Source organism: Synchiropus splendidus, chromosome 14 (assembly GCF_027744825.2).
Source record: "Synchiropus splendidus isolate RoL2022-P1 chromosome 14, RoL_Sspl_1.0, whole genome shotgun sequence".
In the NCBI taxonomy this organism is placed as follows: domain Eukaryota; kingdom Metazoa; phylum Chordata; class Actinopteri; order Syngnathiformes; family Callionymidae; genus Synchiropus; species Synchiropus splendidus.
In genome coordinates, this window is record NC_071347.1 from 7,795,347 (window position 1) to 7,817,763 (window position 22,417).

The following is a 22,417-nucleotide window of genomic DNA, read 5'->3' on the forward strand; positions in this document are numbered from 1 at the left end:
AACCATTATTCACTGTGCGCTGAAAAAAAACAGCTATGGGATTTTCAACCAGGTATTAAGAAGAGGAAGCTGCAATATTTTCTTTTTGGAAATATTATAACTTGATGAAAGAGTTGGTCAGTAGACTTTTTGGCAGCGCGCGATCGATTCCTTTGTTTTGTTTTTTCCCCGAGTGTCCACTGCAACACAACGACATGAAAAAAATCGAAAAGAAACCCTGACTCATGTTGCCTAAAGCACAATCCTGGAGATAAACCCAAGATGCAGTTGAAACTTATTTAGTTCCGTGGCGTTATCAGTTCTCCACCTTGAAGAACTAAAGAAAAGCAGTAGGACAGTATAAGCTGAATTGCATTTTTTGTAGCCTGAGATAAACACAGTTTTTTTGATTTATGATTCAGTATATGAGTATCACAGTCACATCACTTCTTCAAATCCATTTATATCTTTTATAAAAAGTTACATTTCATGATTCTAGAACATTATTTATCCAGTGGATCCTGAAGGAAGTCCAGTTCTGAATGCATTGTGACTGGATTGGTGCCAGATGACGGAAAAGTACTGCTTAAAGATGCTTATTAGACGGAGGAAAGAAATTTTGTGCATTAGTCCGACTTTGAATTTGGCCAAGTTTATTGTGGAATCAGTCCAAATGGATGCCTGTCGGTTTACAGCCGATGTCGCGGTGGTTGGTCTGACTGTGCTTTTTATGTTCCTCTGTTAGGGCTTCACTGTTTATTGCCCACAATCACACCACATCTAGTTCAAAGCTGCAGCACAAAAGAACTGCTGAGCTGGCCATAAAACCATTTCAGTTGTTCAAGTGACCTGAAAACCTCCAGTGATCGCCGCCACTTTCCGTGATGACGGCCGTAATGCTTCTGGAATTCGCCTCTGTGCTGCTTTGAGTGATGAATCGGTTTCTCAGCCGCTCCCTCCGCCTGATTTCCACCACCAATCGGATGTTCTCGCTGCAGACGATTATTTTTACTCCTCAAATGTGGAGACAATTAGATAAAGAAGACAGAGCACCTTCATGATTTTTTAATCTTTCTTTATGAAATTTTTAACCAACGCTGCTTTAAAAGCTTCGCTCCTGCAAGCAGCATTCACGGGTCAGTGCGCTGAAACACCGCCTCTGTCCTTCGGGCAAACAGTCGGTCAATGCCAGCGGACCCAACAAGTGAAGCGCAGTCGCCGAGGGAGCGAGCCGCATTTAATAAACACAATGAATCAATGTCCACGAGAAATTGAAAAGAAGCTCGGCTTTCTCTCTGTCACATTTCATTTCTAATGCATTTCCTTCTTTGTGATTTATTTTTTTCTGCTCAATAGTCACCTCCCTTTTTTGCTTTGGTTGGAGCTTATTGCACAGGGAAGACACTTTGAGGAATTTAGAAACAGCTTGGTTTTATTAAAAAATGAGGATGCGGAGTGGAATGTCATGAAACAAATGACATTATTCTTTATATTGTTAGGCAAGTGTTAATGGAAAATTGTTTGATTTCAGTAAAATTGATGGAAACTAGCTTGACTATCTCTCCATTATAAAAAATGTTTTGTCTTCAGCTTATTCTTTGTCTCATCTAACATTTTCATGTATTATTTGTGCCAGGCTTTGCATTAACCCCTAAGCTGTCACACCATTTTTTGTATGTATTTTGGTAATAATAGATGAAAAATTTCCGCTTGTTTACATGCTCAAAGGGGTTATGCATGTTTCATACAGACTTTTGACCAGTTTATAGATGAGTCAGTCAGAATCCAACATCAATTGCCGGTATTCGTCATACCCGACCTGTGGCAGTTGGTAAAATTGTGCAATACATAATTCGACCAATGGCGTCAAAAGAAACTTCATTGGGATACAATATTGATGAAATATATATTTGCTAGTGGGTGTTTTCATCACATTGATCCCTCCAATATGTGATATATAAAGTTTGTTTCTTCATGACTCTGTTTTCTTAGGAGATATGATTGCTTATTAATGGGTTTCAAATAACAAATTCCATATCCCAAAATGGTCTGTCTTTAGTCTCATCACATTATTATCATTGTTTACCTGTGAGAAATGAGGACTGCAGACCCCTGTGGTCTGAGCGCTTGGGTGTGGTCTGCTAGCTTCAACTGTGTTTGAAGAAAAGGCAAAAAATCCCAGGCTTTTCTCCAAGAATTTGCAGCCAGTAAAAATGGGACCAGATTGTCTTTCCTGATAACACTTGGCAGGAGACGGAGAGCATGTGAAGTACCTCAGCAGCCACAATAACAAGTGCTCAGAGGAAGGTTTAGCTCGATCTGCCAAGCTGCACTTGAAAATAATGTTCCCCTTCTGTCATGCACCTAGCTAGAAATTCCTAATATGATTAGAGTTCTAAAAAGCAGAGTGACTTGCTTGAAGAAGTGAAATATTGCTTTTAATTCAGAAACGCTCTTGGCAACAAGCCGTCATGATCTCATTTGATCGCACCACATTATGATTTCTGCAAAAGAAACAATGAGAAAGAGAAAGCCAATGTTGTGAGCGATTCACAAAACCACTTCTGCTTATCTCTGCCGTGGTTTGGAATTGAACAAGCGCCCTTTTTTAATAAAATAAAGAACAGATGTTCGACCGTTTTCCCCTTCAAAATCTATCTGACTAAGCGTTCCACACATATGCCAAACTATAGCAGCTCCCCTATCCCCCTCCTCCCACCCACAGCCGAGGCAGTGCTTCAAAACATCCTCTTGGAGAACTTGGCTCCCTCTTTGTGTCTACGTATTGATTCTGTTGCTGTTGGCCAGAACTAAAAGTTCTGCAAAACCTCCGAGCAGACTGAGGTTAAGCAGACAGTGAAGTTTGGAGAGTTAAGTATTGTAAAAATAATAATTTCACATCTCCTGCTAATGTTTTCCAGCTTCATCAGGCGTCATGTTTTTCATTTATGGCTGATGAATATTGATTGAAGTTTTTTTAGTCTGATGGCAGTCGTGTCTTGTTTTTTTTTTTTTTTTATTTTAAATCATTTAAAAAAATTTCAATATCTTTAATTTAATTGAAGCCCTGATATATTTCATTTTTATAAACATCTTAAATATATTTTTTCTATATAGTTATGGCTTGTTTAATATTACCATTTTCTAGACTTCAATTTATTATCTTCATCAAATATTTTTGCATAGCACATTTGTGATTGTACTGTCTTTATTTTTGACATTCTACATTTGAATTCACTGTGCTATAATTTGTATCAGTGTTCCCCCATGGATTTTCTCTCTGCGTAGTCGTCCTTAACAGTCCTCCTTAACAGACTTCCTTAAAAGGAGCAATCCTCTTAACTAAGTGCTGAGTGCATTATGAGTCACTTTTGAGTAAAAAAAAACACAAAAAACTGTGGATAGTTCCTCCTTTTTATCATCAAAAAAGTTTTTTTATATTTCAAGCTTGGATTAAAACAAATAAAACTAAAATGCTTTTATACATTTCATGAGATCTAATATTTCATATATGTTTTAGTAATATTCAATAGCAGCATTGAGCTTGGCTCTATCAAGCGCTTTTATTCGAGGCCAATAACCAAATGTATTCAACCATCTCTGAAGACAATATGGTATTTGGTTTTTTGTTTATAGTTAATAGGAATGTTACTGATTCTCAAGCTGGAAATAATCGAAATACTTACAACCCTTTTCTTTAAATCTTTGTTTTCTACGTGGTGCATGACCATGACATCAGCATATGGAGATAGACTCAAGTATCTGATGCGGTATACTGTTGTATAAATGCCGTATTGTTGCATTGTAAAGTAGCTGGTGTTCAAGAAACAACAGCATTATCTCCCTCTCTGTAGGGCTCCCCCTCAGGTAGTTAGCATTCTCCTGCCTTTCTTCAGTGCTGGCGTGCAGCAGCACATGCTCTCCAGAGAAGTGGAAGATAGCTGCTCCGTCTGGAGCCACATGCAAATGTTTAAATAAGCAGAGGAGCAGTAATGGGTGTCATCATAAATATTCCAGCTGTGGCAGCTCTTGTGGTCCAGTTACAGGGATGAAGAGATCTAAATGGGCTGGTTATTTTTTAACTGCGATGCCGCATCAGAGCCATTAATAAAATGTTTCAATTCCATGAAACTGCTCTGCATGCTCCGACTGGTTTCTCGCTGTTTCATCACCGCCTCAATTAACGCACTGAGCTGCGTCTGCTTCCGAAAGAGAAGCCGTCATCACTTCTGTGCCGAAACTAAGGTGATGTTTTCTTTCTGTTTAACTTGTTACCTGCAGGCTCATTGAAGCTGGATTTATAGGCACGGCGCGTCTCAGCTGTGTGTTTTCAGTCTTTAAATCCAAATCATTTTGGGGGTAAATCTGATCCCTGTGTGTCCATGACCACATCCATCCCTGCACGATTGTGTCCGATCCATCATGCTTTGTGGTGCAAACCTCTATTGACTAGTGTTTCTTCAGGGACCCAATCTTGGAGCAGCTCCAAGTGGCTCAGTTTTCAATCCTCTCCCCATCTTTCCCCTGCCTTCCATAAATCAATGTGATGTAATTGCATAAACTCCCCTTTCCCACAGCTCCAGTAGGGACTGAGGAATTCTCACAGAAATATGGCCGGTTAACAACCAGCTACGGTTTAAAGGTCCCTGTCTTGTGAACATAAAATGTTTGGCTTTAAACATCTCACTTAGCTCAGAATCCTGCCGTTGTCTGTTGGCTTGTCTCTCCGACTGCAGGCAGGTCGAAGTAGAATTTCACAGAGTTGGTTCTCAGTGTTTACATCCAGCTAATATACTTGAAGCTCCGCAGATTAAATCTCATTTCTGTGAGTGCTTTTTGTGTTGAGCCAAACCCGGTTTCTCCTGACATCTCCCTGCTTGTGGCTCACTCTGCTGGCTGAACACTGCTGAATTCTGTTCTGCATTTTCATGAGTTTGTACCGTGGAAAAGACCCAACCTCTTTTCCACATAGTAGCAGCTCCTCCCTCGGGACCCACGGCTCCGCAAAGAATATCTTTCAACTCTTTGTCTTTGGGGGTGTTGAGCTTAGAGTAAAGCAACGTGGAAAGAAGTGTAGATAAAGTTTTGGTAGAGGGCAGACCTTACTCAAACGCTCCAGAGCTCAATTTTATCCCTGCTTCATCTCCGGTAATCCCACTGGCTTCAGTCTCATCCTGCTCGGCAGGCTAACATTGGAGATAAAACCTCTTTCACTCCCTTGCAGAAACACATTTTCAGGTTATTTGACCGACAGCAAAAAGAGAATCTGACAGTATGGAAGACGGAAAGAAAGCATGAGTCACTGTGTCTGCTGTCTGATGTTTGTCACAGCTTGGTACCTGCTGGCAGCACAAACGGCATACACAAGCTGACATAGATGAGAAGGGATTTACGTTTCATCAGCACATGTGCGGCTTTACGGGGAGGTCGCAGTATGGAACCCCTGTGGGTGTGAGGAAACGATCCAGATGCAAAGCTTCTGGCACTCATAACCCAGTAGGGCTCCTGCCCTGCTGCTCCCGTACATCCCCCTCCAAAATCCTCACACTCCTACTCGCCCTTCCTCTGCTGATGCATTCCTTTTCTCTGCTGTTAGCCAGCCCTAACCGCATTTTCTTCTTGTGAGTTTAAGGCCATTATTGCACTAAAATGTTCTGACATTCTGAGAGTTGTTCATTGTTGATCCATTTTTTACCCTTTTCTTTTTTAACAACTGGTTAAATCCACCAATAATAATGCACCTTTGGCAACTTAAAATGTTCCTTTACCACGTCAAGAGTCTGATCACTCACACTTTTGAACATGAAACTCCTCACTATGATATTCTGGATTTTACTCAGTGGGACGTCTTGAAAATGCCCTGTGCTGAAAATTCGACGTCCTACTTTTGGGCCTCAAGACATGCTATGTGCCCTCCCTATTTCAAGGGTAAACCACTGAATGTGATCAAAATTTGCTGATCCCTCCTTGCTTCCACTGAAGGCGACAGCCAGGATAGCGCTGCCTGGCACTTTGTCACACCAGTCGCGGCTCTGCTCCCTCTCCATTCTCCACTTCAGGCCATTTAAAGGCAGCAATTAACCAGCTTTGTGGGAACAGCATATTTTTTTATAATTATGATTGGAAGTGTGTTCCATATGGCTTCCACGTATGTCAGAGCCAGTCTAACCCATGTCTCACACGGGTGTGCCAGATGGAAACACAACATTTTCACCTCAGAATACAGGCAGCAGAGTTATGGAGGTCCTTCTCTGGAAGCCACTACAGTACAATACGCCGCACTGCATGTATAATTTGTCACAAAAAAGCAGAACAATTCTTAACTAAAGCCTGATGAAATGTGAATGAATAGCAGGGTTTCCGACTGTGACGCCGTGCCTACACAAATCGGATCTCTTTTTAAAGATGAAATCTCACTGGATCAAACGTATTGTAATGAAGTGGAAACATCGATATGAGCAGATAACATTTAACGCATTATGGACGTGGACATGATTGTAGTGGTTTTTCACAGAAAAATCCTGATAGAAACATGATGACTGAAGTCCATGATGTACCCGTGGAACTCAAGTCACGCATTCCAGCTGAGCATATGAAGAGACGGGCCGTGTGAGGATGACTGCGTGGCTAGGAGGGGTGTAACAGTACACATGCTCGGACCAGAGGGTTCGGCTACAGGTCCTTAGTTCAGAGTACGCAGGAACTGCTTTAATATGCCTTGCCAAACATGGAACTGGAGCTGGAATATCCCTCGTGTTTGTGTTGAGACTTTGATGTGTGTAGGCTGTGATCTTGCCAAGTACTGTATCTTCTGATGACATAGCTGATGATCTATGAAGCCTTATAACTGGCCGTAACACATCACCAGTTCAGGAACTGGATTGAACAGGTCATGGTTTATTTATTTTTTGTTCTGTTTTCTGTTATTTGTTGACTTGGATATCAAGAATGTCGATAAATAACACGCTGAAGCTGCCAAGGGTGCAGTTTTTCCTGTTTACAACATCCTTAAAAATAGAATTGTTTGTGACTGCCGCACTTTTTGAAACACAAAAAATACTTGTTAGTTTGAGACTGTGTCAAATTATAAGGTAGTCTGACAACTTTTATTCTGCCACTGTTCAGTCACACGCAAGAGTGACATGATGCCAGGAGCCACACACAACTAGTTTATAATAGTGAGAGAGGAGAAACCAGTGCTAACGCTCTCTGCATTAGTGTAATCTGTCCCCAAAATGAATGATGAACCATTTTGTATTGTTTAAATAGAATGTTTTAGTCAAAGGTTGCAGTATTGTTTTGTTTTTACAAAGTTTAATTTAGCATTTGATATAAAGAGAAACAGGTGGATGTCGCTCTTGCAAGGACATTTTAAATTTGAACAGCAAATCTTAAGTCTGTTTTACACAGGTGTCAACGTGTCCAACATGCTGTTCGTCTCTGACCTACTGTACCACTTGTGATGCTTTTCTTTTAACTGATATAACGTGTTTCAGAGTCTAGTTGTTGTGAAAAACGTGTCACGGAAGGGCACCCAAAAACTCATGGATGAAAGGAAACATTAGCATGGAATAATGATTCCCTGTTGTTTTGGATTCTGGCGCATGTGTCTTTACTTGTTGGAGCTCCACCTTTGGCTCTCCCTGTTTGTTTACATCTTACACATCCGGGGGTTCTTGTGCAACCCTACAGTTACATGCATTTATGCGCGCAGGTATGAGATCACACACACACAACAGAGCTCTTTGTTTGTCCTCCTCTTGTGCAAAAGCAGATTTATTCAGCCCTTATCAAGAGCTGGCAGGAATTAAACAGACCACCTGAGGTCCTATAAGTGACAGAATTCAGAGTTGAGCTCTTTGAGCTCACCAAAGTCGAACAGATACACAAAATACTTTCAGCCCTGTTAAGTAGTTGCAGTTATTTTCACTTGGCTCTGGGCAAACTTGAGGTTCACTCTCAATGGAGCAACTTCCAAATCCTAATAATCGCTGCTTTGGCAAGTTCAAACGTGAGCAATTTTAGTGTTTTGCTTGTTGGGAAGACCCATTCTCAGTCAACTGGAAACCATTGTGTCAGGGAGTCGCACCTGGTTTCAATGAGCAAAAATCCTGTTTCCACTTTATCTGCTTTGAATTGTTGACCACGTTGTCGGTGTGCACTGTGTGCTTTGGCATCACGAGGCTGCACGTCTGATTTGAATGATCACTAAAAAAGTGTGACGCGGGAAATCTCAATATAAAACTGCTATTTGATTTCAGATATTCAGGCCTTCGTCTTCTACTGTGCCTAATTCTCAAAATGAATTGTGAGCAGATGGTTTGTTGGCATGTGATAGAGTCTAGATTGACATTATGTTCTGTTCCACACAAATTCCCTTGTCAGTGTTGTTAGTGTGCACACGCACACTCACAAGAAAACCAACCCACCACGATAAAAAATAACATTGTGCTACCAACGTATCGTGAATTGTCCGATGGTGAAGGTAACTTGTCAGCTCTGAAAGTGTGATGTTTATCAGGTGCGCCACATGTGAGCTTGCAGTCCTGTGGGTGGGGTAGTTGTTGAACTGACTGGTGAGAGTTTAACAGCCCCAGCCCCCTCAGTGTTAGCAGTAATGAACTCTTAGCTCGGTCTGGAAGGCTGCACGGCTGGTATCCTTGCTGTGTTTTTGTAACCCTCACTCGCTCTTAATTGTGTCCCACGGGTCCGGAGCTTTCAGTATGCACAACCTCGCTGTCCCTCGCTCAGATCCTCCCCTCCTCCAACGTTAACCCTCTCATCCCAAATTCAACAGGTCCTTTTAATCGTGCTACTTCAAAGCCGAGTTGTGATGTCCCGCAGGCCCCGGGCCCCTGAGAGGCACGGCACTCTGGAAAGTTGTGTAAAAGTTTCGAGGTGGCTTGTTACATTGAACAGGCATCGATTGAAGACAATAACAACAAGTAGTTTGGTTTCTGGTATTCATCATCGTGTCACCGACAAGAATTGAGTTAGTTGGTAATTACAGCAGCAGGTTGCAAACATTTCAGTTTGTGTTTGACACTTGCTGTTCTCTGATGCAGTGAAAGCTGCTGCTGAAAACCCACCTGCTCACGGTAGCAGTATGGTTTATGTTTGGAATATGGTTCACCTCTTCAACTCATGGCAAAAAAATAATTGTCTACATGGCGTCTGCCGAAACGTTTGTCTGCTGTGAGCGCAGGAGAGGAAAGAGGTCGCGGGGTTGAGGATGAATGATTGGATGAGCAGGGCCCCCTTATCTAAGAGGAAAGCAATTCTTTATCATAGTGGTTCATCTTATCTCAAGTGGTTGACTCACAGCAGGGTTAGGTGGCGATTTCTCTCGGACATCCTGAAGATTTATGACCGCAGTGTTTTATTAGCAACCATGTGTGGACTCATGAGAAACTGCCAACAGGCTGGAGTCTTATATGTCTGTCTGTCCGACTTTTATTTATGTTAGTCAGTTGCCTCTCTATTGTTTCCTTTCAGTGAACTAGCACGTTGCTTGTCGGACGACGACGACGTGATCTGTATAAGTAGAATCTAAATAAATGTAAATAAAAAAAGTATGTCAATTATTGTTAACACTTGTATATTGTTAAATCTCATTTTTAAACTCTATATCTGAATTTAAATTGCTTAAATGTGGTGTCAAAAGTATGCGTCCTTTGTGAAACGGTCTCATACTTACGATGTTTTGGGTTGCAATGGTCACGTTTCTCCTTTTAATCCCGACTGTGCTTGGAGAACAGTGATGTCACGACTAGTCGACCATGTTGACTTTGCAGCCCTACTATGGACATGAAGATTTTGGCAAATGGATAGAGTCGTTGAACCTTGTTTTTCGTGTCAAAATGTGTTTTAATGAGATAGCGCTAACAATAAACAGTAAATAGTCTGAAGAGACTAAACATCTTTGTCGATTTTACTTGACAACACGTCACAACATGCAAACGGACTAATGAAACAATAGAGTGAAATGATGCCACTGCACTGCACTGATGCCACTGAGTTTCCAGGAAGTTGCTACAAAAATAGCTGAAATAATGCTGCTTCTAAATAGAAGTTTGGCATTGTATTTGTAAAATGATATAAAGTTATGTAATCTCAATACAAAGAAATCCATATAAAGAAAATGAGGAAATGAGAGCTCAGTGAATGGAATTAAAAGTCAGAATGAAGCCAAGCCAAGCAGCAGGGTCCAGATGACAGATTCATCACTTCCTTCTTTGCTCCATGTCCCCTTCCTTTCTTCTGAGTAAGATTGCCTTCCCTCAGACCTTATTGCCAAGGTTGCCGTTGAGTGTCATTTAGAGAGGGCTAGAAAAAAAATCTGGGCCTCTGGAGAGTCTAAAAGACGGACAAAAAATGATGACCCCAGTTTGCTAGAAGACAAGTACAGCATCTCAAACCTGTCCTTACCCTGCTCCCCAAAAGGTGTGACCAGCCGCCGCAACAAAGTCGCCTTTACCCCAGTGATCATGAGCTACACACACGCAAGGATTCAGAAATTCAATACTAATAGAATCCCTCCTAAGATCTGTTACAAATACATTGACCTTGGACTGCCCCTGGATTATGGATTTTTTTTTTGCCCACAGAATGTTAGACAAGAGAAACCTCAGAGAGTGTAGTAGGCTCCCCCTGTCCTGCTCATTCTCTAACATCTCCAGTTGTATTGCTGACAGGGAGAGTTGCGAAACTTAGTTGGAAGGAGGTGCAACTGAATCTTTACCTCCGCAGCTGCTGAAAGGCCTCAACTGAAGTAGTTCTTTGTTACACCCGTAGAGTATGGAAGCCTACAGAGGCCAGAATGCATTTGTCTGTAGAGTCTGGAGCTGCTCTCCTAGTCAGACTGTATTCTCTACCTATGCACAGAGCCTTCACAGAGAGTGGATAAGCCCTCCAGGGGACACTAGTTTACCCCACCACATACATATGTTATCAGAAGCAAGACTTGTAAACCTAAAGCGATGGAGAATTTTATGCAAAGAGCTCCATAATTATGTATCATATCAACCCCCATCCTTCTCTGCCATCTCATCTACAGGCAGTTTTTAATTTATAACCTCCCACCGTCTTACGCAGCAGATAGATGTTGGTGATGCAATGATACTGTAAAAGTCTGCAACAGTGGCCGAGCGTCATCAATTCATGACTGCTTCACTGTCTAAAATGCCCATGTTCCCATGGGCTTAAATGTCAATGACTAGTTGGCGAGAGAGATTTATATCAAGCCATTCAATGGCTGGAGATGAAGCTATTCTCTTGTGGAGTTTTTTTTCCTCCTGCTTTGTTGGACCCTCCTGGCCTGGCCTTTCGAGTCTCCCTCGAGGGTTCGTCCCATTGTTGTGCTTTTTTTTTTTTTTCCAGCCGTCTGCGCTGATCTCGCCTCTCACCCCCATAACCGACTCAATGAGGCAGTGCGAGCCGATTGGTGCTCCACTTTCCCGTGAAAAGGTCTCCATGGAAACCAAAAAAAAAAATAATGCAGACCTTCACCACTGTTGCTTTTCTCTGGCTAATAGCTCTCTAAACATGGGTTTGCCAGAGAGTAGCCCTGCAACAGGCTGGAGGATGAGATATAAGCGCCCTGTGTCTGGCTGCTGGATTATAGATATAATGACATGTTTACCTACCTGCTGCTGTTGTCGCGCAAAATGGAAAAGAATGTTAGATTGCATTGACATACTGTAGCTCCGGCAGTATGCTGAATATTTCATAAATGACTCTTGCTTGCAAGGTCCCTGTGTGCATGTACCCACCAAGGTGATGTTATTGATTCACCAACCTTTCTTGTGCCTGAATACAATTCTCTGTGATAACCGAACGCATCATTCCAGTGTATCGCGGCTTCCCTGCTTTGATCATCCTTTGCTAGATGCAACCAGAGTGTAGTATTCTGTTTGGGGGAAGGAGCATTGCTGCCAATGTCAGGAGGGCTCAGCATCCTGGAGAGTCTGATGTCTGCTGGCAATATGGTGTGTCGACAGGATGATGTGGCTGGCTCTATCAGCTGGAATACTCCTGGGATGCTTTCCATCTGAAGCTGCTGTCAGGAGAAGAATCGCCCGCCTGTTATTTCAGCATCTAATGTGGCTGGAGCTTCGTGCAATTCATTCCATTCGCACCAAGTTTTCGCTCCTTTTTTTATGCCGCAGTTGTCTGCTCCGGAACTAGCTCCAAAGCGCTATCGTCTGAAACCGCGCTGAGGACTATTTTTATGCGCTGGAAGCCGTTTAATTGGCTTTCATTGCGCTATCATTATTTCTTAAGCGAGAGGATAGTCAAGTTTGGAAACAGGCGAAGTTTGAAGCGTTTATGCTCATTAGAAACACTTGGTTGGAGATGTGCGCTAGACTTTAAAAGCGAGTCAAGAAAAGCGAGGTGCGGTGAATAATTCATGAATTCAGAGACTCCTCAAGGTCACGTCAGAAGCTTTAAAGGAGAACTCAGCGTGGTGGGTAGTTAATAAAAGCTAATTAACTCAGCGAGATGGGTTGAATCGAGAAGAGTGTTAAGTTTTGTTGGTGTCATTAAAGTTATTATAGAGCTGAAGCTTCGTCCTCTGCCATGGAAGGAAACACTGGCCGCATAAAAACAGACTTAATGGTCCTTTTTAAAGCTCATCATATCCTTTACTTTCGACTGTATGTACCGCAACAAATGCTGTCACCACCTACTATTTTATGAGCTCTATTCTGACCTCTTTGTGCTCTCTGTCTAACAGCCCATGAAAACAGGAGAGCCGCGAGAACCAAGAGAGGTCACCAACTTCCCCTGAGCAAAGAAGAGACACCAGAACATACACATGGTGAGTTGATTCATGAGCTGTACTGTAAACATGTGATATAAGTGGCTGTACAAACATGATTTGAGGGGAGTTCTTCCTGAGAAAGTGCATCGCTGTGCTCTGGTGACATTCAACATTGTTTTTTATTTGAAGTCAGACGCCTTTGTCAAGGCGAGGCAGAGCCGCCGTGAGACTTTTTGGTGTTCACACAACAGCTTTTTGTCACCGGCCATCACAGCAGGCGTGCTCTGGCCTTTTTAGGCCTGTGATTTGCATTGGCATTTGTTGGATTAGTATTCCAGGCACGACTCAGCGTCAGACACATATGGATTGAAAGGTTAAACAGGAATCTAGACCCAGACACGTCCATTGTCATCAATTAGCGCATGTTAAATTCAAGTTTGCTTTAGTTTACACCAACATGATGACGATTGATTTGATGCTAATGACTTTTAAAGGGCTGACTATGTGTGAATCATAAATTGGAAATGAAAAAAACGTGCTTCATGGGAGTCGTAGATGCAGTCTGTTCTTGCCTCAGTCAAGCCATTAAACTGACCTGCTTACTCTGCCCAGGAGTGTGAAGCAGCGCTACACTGCTCAAAAGTGCTATTCTCATCACACTGGTGCTTCAGAGATGAAAGGTGGAATTTCCAATCTTGATCAATACAACTGCTCAAGACCTCACAACTTCAACCATTGCAGTGCATCATAGATTAATTATTAAAGACATTTGGAAAGTTAGGGAGGAACCGTCCTTATTGATTTGGGAAAAACACAACATACTTTTCATGTATACTGCCATTCTTTTGTAAGTTTGTAGAAGTTTCCTCTATTCATTCCATCTGTTCCATGTTTTCCTGCTTGTCAGTCCCCCTTTTGGATCAGATGCACTTCCTGTCTGAAGTTAATGGAAATATTTATCAGCTTTCTTTTGCTGTACTTTTATTTCTCTCCAGCTAGTAGCTCTATGTTAACCTAAAGGAAAACCCATTTTCAAATATTAAATAAATATAGGCTTTACGTGTTTTAATTGGCGCTGGAAAATTGTAAGTTTAACAATGCCCCAAACTTTCCTCAAGATTGACTGTGTATAGTGTCCAAGTAGTTCCCTTTTCAAGTTAGCGTCATTAAAGATTGATTAATTTGCAGCTAAATTTTATTTCACTCCGTAATTCAGAGGATTAGCTTGACTGTATTTAGACCTCTTAATTTGCTCTGCAATGCAGCAATAAATAGCCTTATTATGAAGGGTGTCCAAAATAAACCACCACATGCTCGCTTTGTAGAATTAGGAAACCTGTTTCTGTGTCTCGGAGCCATGTTTATCACAATGTGGAGGGTGTCAGTCGTCCAGAAAAAAAACAAAAAACAGAGACGGATCCAGCTCAAGCGCTCATTAAAGGCTGAAACTCTCTTTCTGGTTTGTTTCTATGAACTTCTTATTTGCATATTTGTTGGCACAGCTTTCATCGAGGGATCCGGCCAAAGAGCATATTCTCTTGCTTTATTCTTCTGGCATTGTTTTGATCTTGGGATGGCTTCTGAAACCCCAGCGTGTAACACAAATTAGGCAACACAGTTTTGCTTTTCCACAGTTCAGACCTTCTAGATTTGTGTCCCCGGAGTGTGTGTGTCAGTGTGTCTTTGTTACTGTGCTGGCGCGACACAGTCATCGGGGAAAGTGATAAAACAGCTTTTAGCCCCTCTACACCAGGGAAGCGGCTCGAGTCAAGCTACCATATGGTCTTGCAAAAGGGTGCGAGGGATCACTCATTAGACAAATGGCCAACCAAGCTGTCCCCTCCTGTCGTAAAGTGCTCGGCTCCGCTCTCTTTTGTTTTCTAACAGGAACTAGTGCTAAGTGGGAGATGCCAAACACTGTTCCTCAGACAAAGGCCACTCTCACCCCACATCCGGGTTTCCGTGGAGACCGGCTTCCTTATTGGAGAGCTGGAGAGAGTCCAAAATATACTCAAAACAAAGCCAAGGCACTTCACAAAATTGGACATTTGAGTCCTACGAAGTCGCAACCTGTCACGGCAGCGAAGACACCACAAGGCATCGGCTTTTAAGCGTATTTTGACAGCTAGAACACGACAAGCGGTTTCTTCTTTTGTCTACTCAATACATGTTGCGTGCTGGATCTGTTTGTACTCTTCTTGTATACAGCAAAGACATTCAAATAAATAGTCAACGTGATCGTCCTGTGGCACTTTACATCAGAACCTTCTCAGAGACCGCATGACTGTCTGAAAGCCTGTCGTTATGCAACTCTTTGTTTATTCACTGAATATTCTCATCATCATTGAAGGCCCACGATTCGATTTGCATAAATATGTCAGGATTTAAATATGTACATCTGAATTCGCATTTACATAATAACTCACATACCAATTCAGGCATCTTATCAAAACCTTATTTAGATCAATCTCTCTCACCCTTTGATAGTGCGCAAATACCGTTTTTCTTTTTCACCAAAATGCATGTTTAGAGTCTCTGCCAGGATTTCTTTTAGATGTGGCGAAAAAAAAACATGGAATGGAATCAAGAAGTTATAGAGGAAAAGGGGGTTCCTCTATCGCTTTCTCATTTACTGAATTGGTTCCAAAAGAAATGCTGGTTTTTAATCATGAGAAGTAAATCTCCCTCCATCTGCAGTCGTCCTCACGTGGTCTGTCTCTTTATATGTCAGGCCCAAGTTCGGCAAGCCACAGACTTTATTTTTGGGGGGGCATTTTCCTGAGAATAGCACATGAAAACCATCATGTTCATGTCCACCTCAGTGATATGTTATGTGTTATCCGTTACTGTCTATGTTTGTCTGAGTATACTTGAGAGACCATTTATGCCTCGGTGGTGGGCCACGCTGGTTTATATGTAGCGGAAACCCTGCCTGCTGCAATTTAAAAATCCCAAACACCATGCCACTTTTTCATCTAAAAATGCAGGTCACATCTTAAAAAGTGTTGATATGTATTAAAATAAAGATCTATCAATGGCACTTCTTACTCTGTTTCAATAAAATTAAGTTTAATGTATGAAACTAAGGTTGATGGACATGTTTGATCATATTTTTATTAAGAGTATGTCTCAGAAGTCTATGTAGTCAGAGGTTCATGTATTATAAGCTTAGGTTGATTGGTCTTTCATGTGGTTTGGATTAGGCTTTTCTTTGGATTAGAAATTATTTCAACTGAATATTTTGAAATTAATTGATGTTAAATTGTGCTGTTAGAACATAATATTAATAGATTCCTAATAGTAAATAAAGTGTTATTGCTTTTAAACTTCAACTAAAAGGTTGTTTCATTTGCTAAAACAGAATATTAAGAATGCAATTCTCTGGCATTGTTCATTTATGAATTCATCATGTTAATTAACCACATTTTTGTCAGACCACGCTGAAATAATAATAAAGATAAAGAGAGTCTCCAGCCGAGGAACACAGCGTCTTTTGAGCTATTCTTCTCCAGCAATAATACCACTGTAACAATCAATTTGTCTTAAAGGTTCCCCTCCCATCGACATGACTCCAAGCAGCAAAGCCAATAATCTAGGACGCGGCAGCAACAACAACTTTGACTAATGTCAAATTCAATTATGACTGGCATTGGTGGAAAGCCCCAACGGCAGTGTGTCATCCTCCAGAGAAGCCTGTGGGAAAAGCCCGAGCTGAGTCTTAACAAGTGGGAGAGTCAAGTGTTTATGTGTTCATTGTGTGCTGCTACCACATGCCTTCACAGCCAGACCAGAGAGCTGCAGCGCCGGAGATCAATGGATCATTGACCGAATCCTGAGCTCAGTATCGATCCGGGCTCTCGCAGATAGTTCGTATCCCCACTCAGCCACAGAGAGGTGCTGAAACAATTCAGTTGGAACCCAGATCTGGAAAAACACCATCACAAGTGCAGAAGGATAGAGGGAGCGAGACTAATGTTCCTAAAAGCCCAAATTGTCTCATCCCTCCTGTGAAGCAAGGAGCGATCAATCTCCCTCCCCCATTTCTAATCTGTCTTATCTACGAGGGATTGATTTCACTGTCTGAGTATGAGCTAGTAATGGACTACAAGGTGGAGGCTTGTCCAGCCGGGATGTGGGAATGCGGTGAGCTGAGCTGTTGACAACACATGGCCAGTGTGTTTCTGACTGTGCGTTTGTTCACTCTGGGAGTCGTCCCCAGTTAATCAGCCTGTTGTTCAGGAGTGTGTCAGCTGCCTGGTCAGAGGACTTCTGCCCTCGGGGCTTTCAAGCGCTCTCATTCCTATGGAATTGGTCAAAATAGCGCCACTCACTGGCTTGTAGGAGGACTGATTTGGATTCTCTGCACGTACAGTGCTGGGACAATGGTCCTAAGTTATGAATGTGTTTTCAAGGTGCAGCTAATTCATCAGTTTGGCCAGTTTGTGTATGTGTTTTGTGAGAAAGCAGTGGCCCATATGCATTTGCTCTGTATGAGCTGTGGATTCTCCAAGATTGGCCCGTGCAGTCCTTCGGCTGCGTGGCATGGGACTTTTGAAAGTGTGCTGTCCTCAATCGAGCAGGGTACTTTATTTAAAGTTCATGCACATTCTCTGCAGAAGTATCGTGACACGCCTGTAAGTACATAATCATAAAATAGAGTTACAGATGTGTCGATGTGACATTTTTGGCCCATGCTATGAATTAGAGATGTGCCAACTTCTGCACCTCACCATTCATTTGTTTTAGCCTTTTTCTTTCCACCTCACTTTCTGACCATGTCTCGTTTTTAATTGAAGCTTTGGCTTTCATCCAGAAGATTAAACCTTGGAACAGGACCAATTACAAGTGAAATCATCAGCTAGTGCTAACAATGGGTGCAGCCACGATGAATCAAACATGAGTTATACGTGTAGATATATAGTTGAAGTCAAGCTCCTGTTCCGTATATTGAACTTGTGTTATCAAATTGAGGACTCGAGTCATCTGTAATATTTTAAGCACACGTTTCCAAATTGTGATCAACAACCTCTAGAAACCTCTATAAAAGTCATTCTGAATCACACCAGCTATTACTATTATATTACACCTCACTTAATATAGCTGCTATAATGACTAATAACAATAGTATCATAATGTGTCCTGATTGTCATTACACATTTAGCAACTTGGATTTTGGAACTTTTCTGCTAAATACTCTGAACAATGTTACCACCAGTCGATTCACAAGACTTGATTAACTCAATGTTCTGTTTATAGTATGATTATAGTTGCCTGCTGGTCGTAATGTATTGTAGCACCAGAACAGTTTCTATTTCTCATATCATACTGTAATGATGGAAGTGTCATGATTTTTTTTTCATGATATTTTGGAAGCTTTGCAGCATCAGGGGGACCTCAGCACTCTGCATGAACTACACCCACTCTTCAGTCTGCTTGGCTACTTTCGTTTCAAACTCCCTTCGGTGAAAAAGCTGTCTGCAGGCTGTGCGCCCTCTGGAGGAGCGAGCGGTATCGCAGCTTTTCACCAGAGCACTTCAAAGCGCTTCAACATGACAACACAGCCTGCAGCTCATTCCCTGCTAATTGGAGGTTCACTAGGGGACATGGTTCACCTCAAGGGAGTCCCTGCCAGAAGAGCCCGTCTTTCTGCAGACTTCAGGAAATCGTGGAGACATTTGAACACTTTCTTTTCTCTATTTCTTTTAAATTGGATTGTGTAGCATGTGTGTGGTCTTGTGGCATTGTCCGTGACCATTATGGGGCGGGGTTTCAGGCGCAGACAACAGGAGAACCACACACCTGCTCCAGCTGCAACAGAGAGACCCAAGTTCATTTGCAATGTCCCTGGGGTTGAATTACAGGTGATCATTTAGAGGGTCAATGACGCTTTAATGGGTCAAGCTTGGTCTCTCGACGGGGCTACGGTAATGATGATTATTTGTTATGCGAGCTCATGCTCAAGATGAAGTCAATTGCATGGAGTGCGAGAGGGGGAGAGGGTTTGTTGAGAAGCAGACACTTTGTCCTTGTGGTTGTGATCCATCTGAGCGGATTGTGGTTAGTCGAGCGCAGGAAAATGGACTTCATTAATCAGCCCAAAGTGTCAACTTCAAGGAGAAACTCCGCAGTGCTATATATATATATATATATATATATATATATATATATATATATATATATATATATATATATATTAGTGTTGGGACTTTAACAAGTCAATTACAATTAATTAATTACAACAAAACATATTTTAATTTCATTTAATTGATAACAACAACAAATATGGAGGAATCCCTGAACTAAAGCAAACAAAAGCATCTGTTTGCTTTTGTTCAGGGAGGTTTTTCACTACACAATGGCCAGGGTTTCCACTACTCTGAATGTACTTGAAATTCTTATAAAATTGAAATTCTTATACAAATATTTTCAAGACATTAAATGAGCTGTAGTTTAAAAAGGTTATATAGAAAACTTGAATATAGCCACCATCGTGATTTATTGTGCTATTGCCAAACTGATGCAAAATAAACACCACCCATGACCCCTAATATATATATATATATATATATATATATATATATATATATATATATATATATATATATATATCCAAAAAAGAGACGCCAAAAAATTTGGTAATAAGGTGAAAGAAAAAGAAAAAAAAACTCCACAATCATGTGGAAAAGCCTGTAGCGCTATTTTCAAACCATTTATTCTCAAGTGAGAAAGAATATAGGTCAGATCTGCTTTGCACTCATTACCAGATACTATAGCTCCTGGATAAAGAATAGTCCTAATTTTCTATAATCTATTGTGCTGAGCGCCGCTACACAGCCTGAATTTTAGTGAAAGCATGACACTGATCGCAGATGTTTGGGTGCTGTTGGATGGGGTTACTAACAGGAGGCGATGCCGTCGCAGACAGGCTTGGTATTAAGTGGATACCTCTGGGAAAAGCCTGCCAATTTGAGTGTCAGATTGAGGACATACATGCGCGCCGTGCTGCTAACAAACAAACTGTCTGCAGCCATCCTGGCTCCTTATCTTTTTTCTTTATTTGGATGTCATGTTTAATAACTGGATGGGTTTTTTTTAAAACAAAAAGCAAGACAAGTCCTCGGCAAACACCTGTCTTTGCAAGAAAGCGCACATTGTTTTTGGAGGTTGTTTGCTCCTGTGGTGTGAATCCTATCTTCTCCATTGTCTACTTGCCGTACTGGCGAATATTCCGAGAATTAACCGCCGGGTTGTGATCGATGAGGACCTGTGATCTCGAGGGAGCCATGGGAAACACTTTGTTTACTCTGCACTTTCTCCAGGGCTCCACTGGCAGTTTGATTTATACTTTAGCGCGGTGCTTCATTGGGGTGTTATTGGGCCCCCTGTCAGGCCTGTGTTGCCCGCTCCATCCCTAACAGCCAATGCATTTTAATGCAAGAAAAGAAAATTGGCTTTACATCTGACAGTTACTTGACCCTCAGATGGAGCGCAAGGGTAAAGCTGGAAGAGAAATCAGATATTTTGTTTGGAGAATGAGATGTGAGCTGAACTCTTCAAGTCTTTCCACTCAACCCCTTTCTCCCCTCCCCTCCGGTGCTTCCCCCGCTCCAATAAATACAGGTTCACTGACAGCAGAGAGCAGGAAGGATGAGAAAGGGCTCATTCGGAGGCTTCTTGTATAAGACTGTAATGTATGCAAATCTCAATTAACACCCCCTGTGCCCTCATTAGGGCTTTCAGTGCTTCTCAGGAAGAGGAGGGGTTAATTAAAACCCATCTCAGGCAATGAGGTCGCTGGCTGCTCTCACAGCAGCACCAGGCCGGTGATCGATACCTGAGCATATCATTATGATTGAGAGGATGTGTTTAACCGTGGCACTAAGCCCATTTCTCCCTGGCCAGAGAGCAAGTGTTAGATGGAAAAGCCCTTAAGGGGAAGAAACGTTCTCGGCGTGTTTTAATCCAACGTAGCTGGATGTTACTGAGACGGCAATGAACTGTGCATGTTTTAGAAAGAAGACTGGCTGCGTGACATGAGACATGACCAGTGCAGTTATGGGTTTTTCTGACAAAATTGTAATGGTTTTCATACTTTGTTATTAGGAGAACTAGTCATCTGTGTGCACTTATCTTCCAGGTGTAAATATGCTGATATTTACAGTATTGATTATTTGAACCTCATGATTTTTCAACTCCGAATAATGCAAGGCTGAAATCCCCCTGCAGCCATTCAAGGTTTCCGCCAACGATTGTGGAACAATGGGGGGTCCGACACAGTAGGTTCTCACTCCAAATGCGTCACATATTGTTGACCTTTTGAGTCCAATTTTGATGCAGAAGCCGCCATCTACGCTACATGTTGATGCAGGTGTTTCAAAGCAATCGAATGTTTCCTTCCTGTGGCATTTTGTGATCTTTAAAGACAATGATTGGTTGGCTAAAGGATGACGATAAAAGCAGGGTGATGATCTTAGGCTCTCTGCAGTCAGTGTATTACGGCACATCTCTGATGTAACTTGAGATATATGCGACGTTTTCCGTATTATAAGACAAGACAAGAAGAATTACATGACCCACTGTATAAGTTGCACTTGTGAAAAAATGCTTCAAGAACAAAAAAAACTATTAGTTGCTCTGGACTATAAGACGCATTTTTGGGGAAATGTTTTACAAAATGGAATGGTAATACCACGAAGGTCCTCCTGCAGAAGACATAAGTAACAAGGAAGCAAAGTTCGGAAATTTTGTCATTGTGATATTGTAAATACCAGCATTTACACATGAGACGTAAATAAGCATCACTTGTGTGCAGCCCCTTCAGGTGACCCGGATAGTGTTTCTGTCATTTTTATTATGATGGTTCCCTTATTTTTTTTTTTCATATAAAGACACTAAAAACCATGATCCGTTTCTATGATACGTGTGATATTTTCCTGTAGTTGTGATGCTTAGTCATGCCTCTACATCGGTGGTGGGACAGAATCAATATTACCAGGGCACATAATGAACATAACATAATATCTTTACTGCTTGATCATGTCAGTCAGCGTGAAGTACCATTTACAACCATATGAAATAATTTATTTTAATAGATTCAAGTATTACCTGTGTTGCAATGATGCTACTACTGAAATGCTGATCATGAGCATGAATCAGGGATGTGTAATTTTTTTAGGCACGGTGAGTCAAACACATGATCACAAGGAGGTATATGTGAGCGGAACCTGCCACTCTCATGTGATGGACTATATGTGATGTGTGTCTGGTGAAGCGTTACCTATGGCGTCACAGTATGAAAGCCTAATGAGTCAACATATAAGTCTGGAATGCAAAGGCCACTTGATGCCGTCAATATGTGATGCATTTGGAGTGAGAATGTCTTGCTGTGAGACAACCCTGTTGGCCTGTTGCCCTGGTGGCCGGTTTACCAGTGCCATTCGCTGGAGAAAGCATGGCCCTGAACTGTTGTCTTTAATGGTGCTGAACATGAGCTGTTGATAACTGAGGCCTTGTAATAACAGAGATCACATTCGAGATCAAATGGTTTGTTTAAATATTCACCGCACTCCTGCCAGGGTTGATGTTGCAGTGTTTCTGCAACATCGTGGGATGTCAAACACAAGGCTGGGGGGCCATATCAAGTCACATGACCTGCAAGAGTTTTTCTGTAGTTAA

The 22,417-nt window shown here is 41.8% G+C and overlaps 1 protein-coding gene across 1 annotated transcript in view; it reads left to right on the forward strand.

The window, feature by feature from the left end:
- LOC128771306 (tetraspanin-18-like) overlaps positions 1 to 22,417 on the forward strand; it is a 40,448-nt gene that overhangs the window by 9,487 nt on the left and 8,544 nt on the right. Inside the window, exon 2 of the mRNA XM_053886658.1 lies at positions 12,716 to 12,799. Coding sequence (XP_053742633.1) covers positions 12,797 to 12,799 — 3 coding nt within the window. The 5' untranslated portion in view covers positions 12,716 to 12,796. The remainder of the gene's footprint in view (positions 1 to 12,715; positions 12,800 to 22,417) is intronic.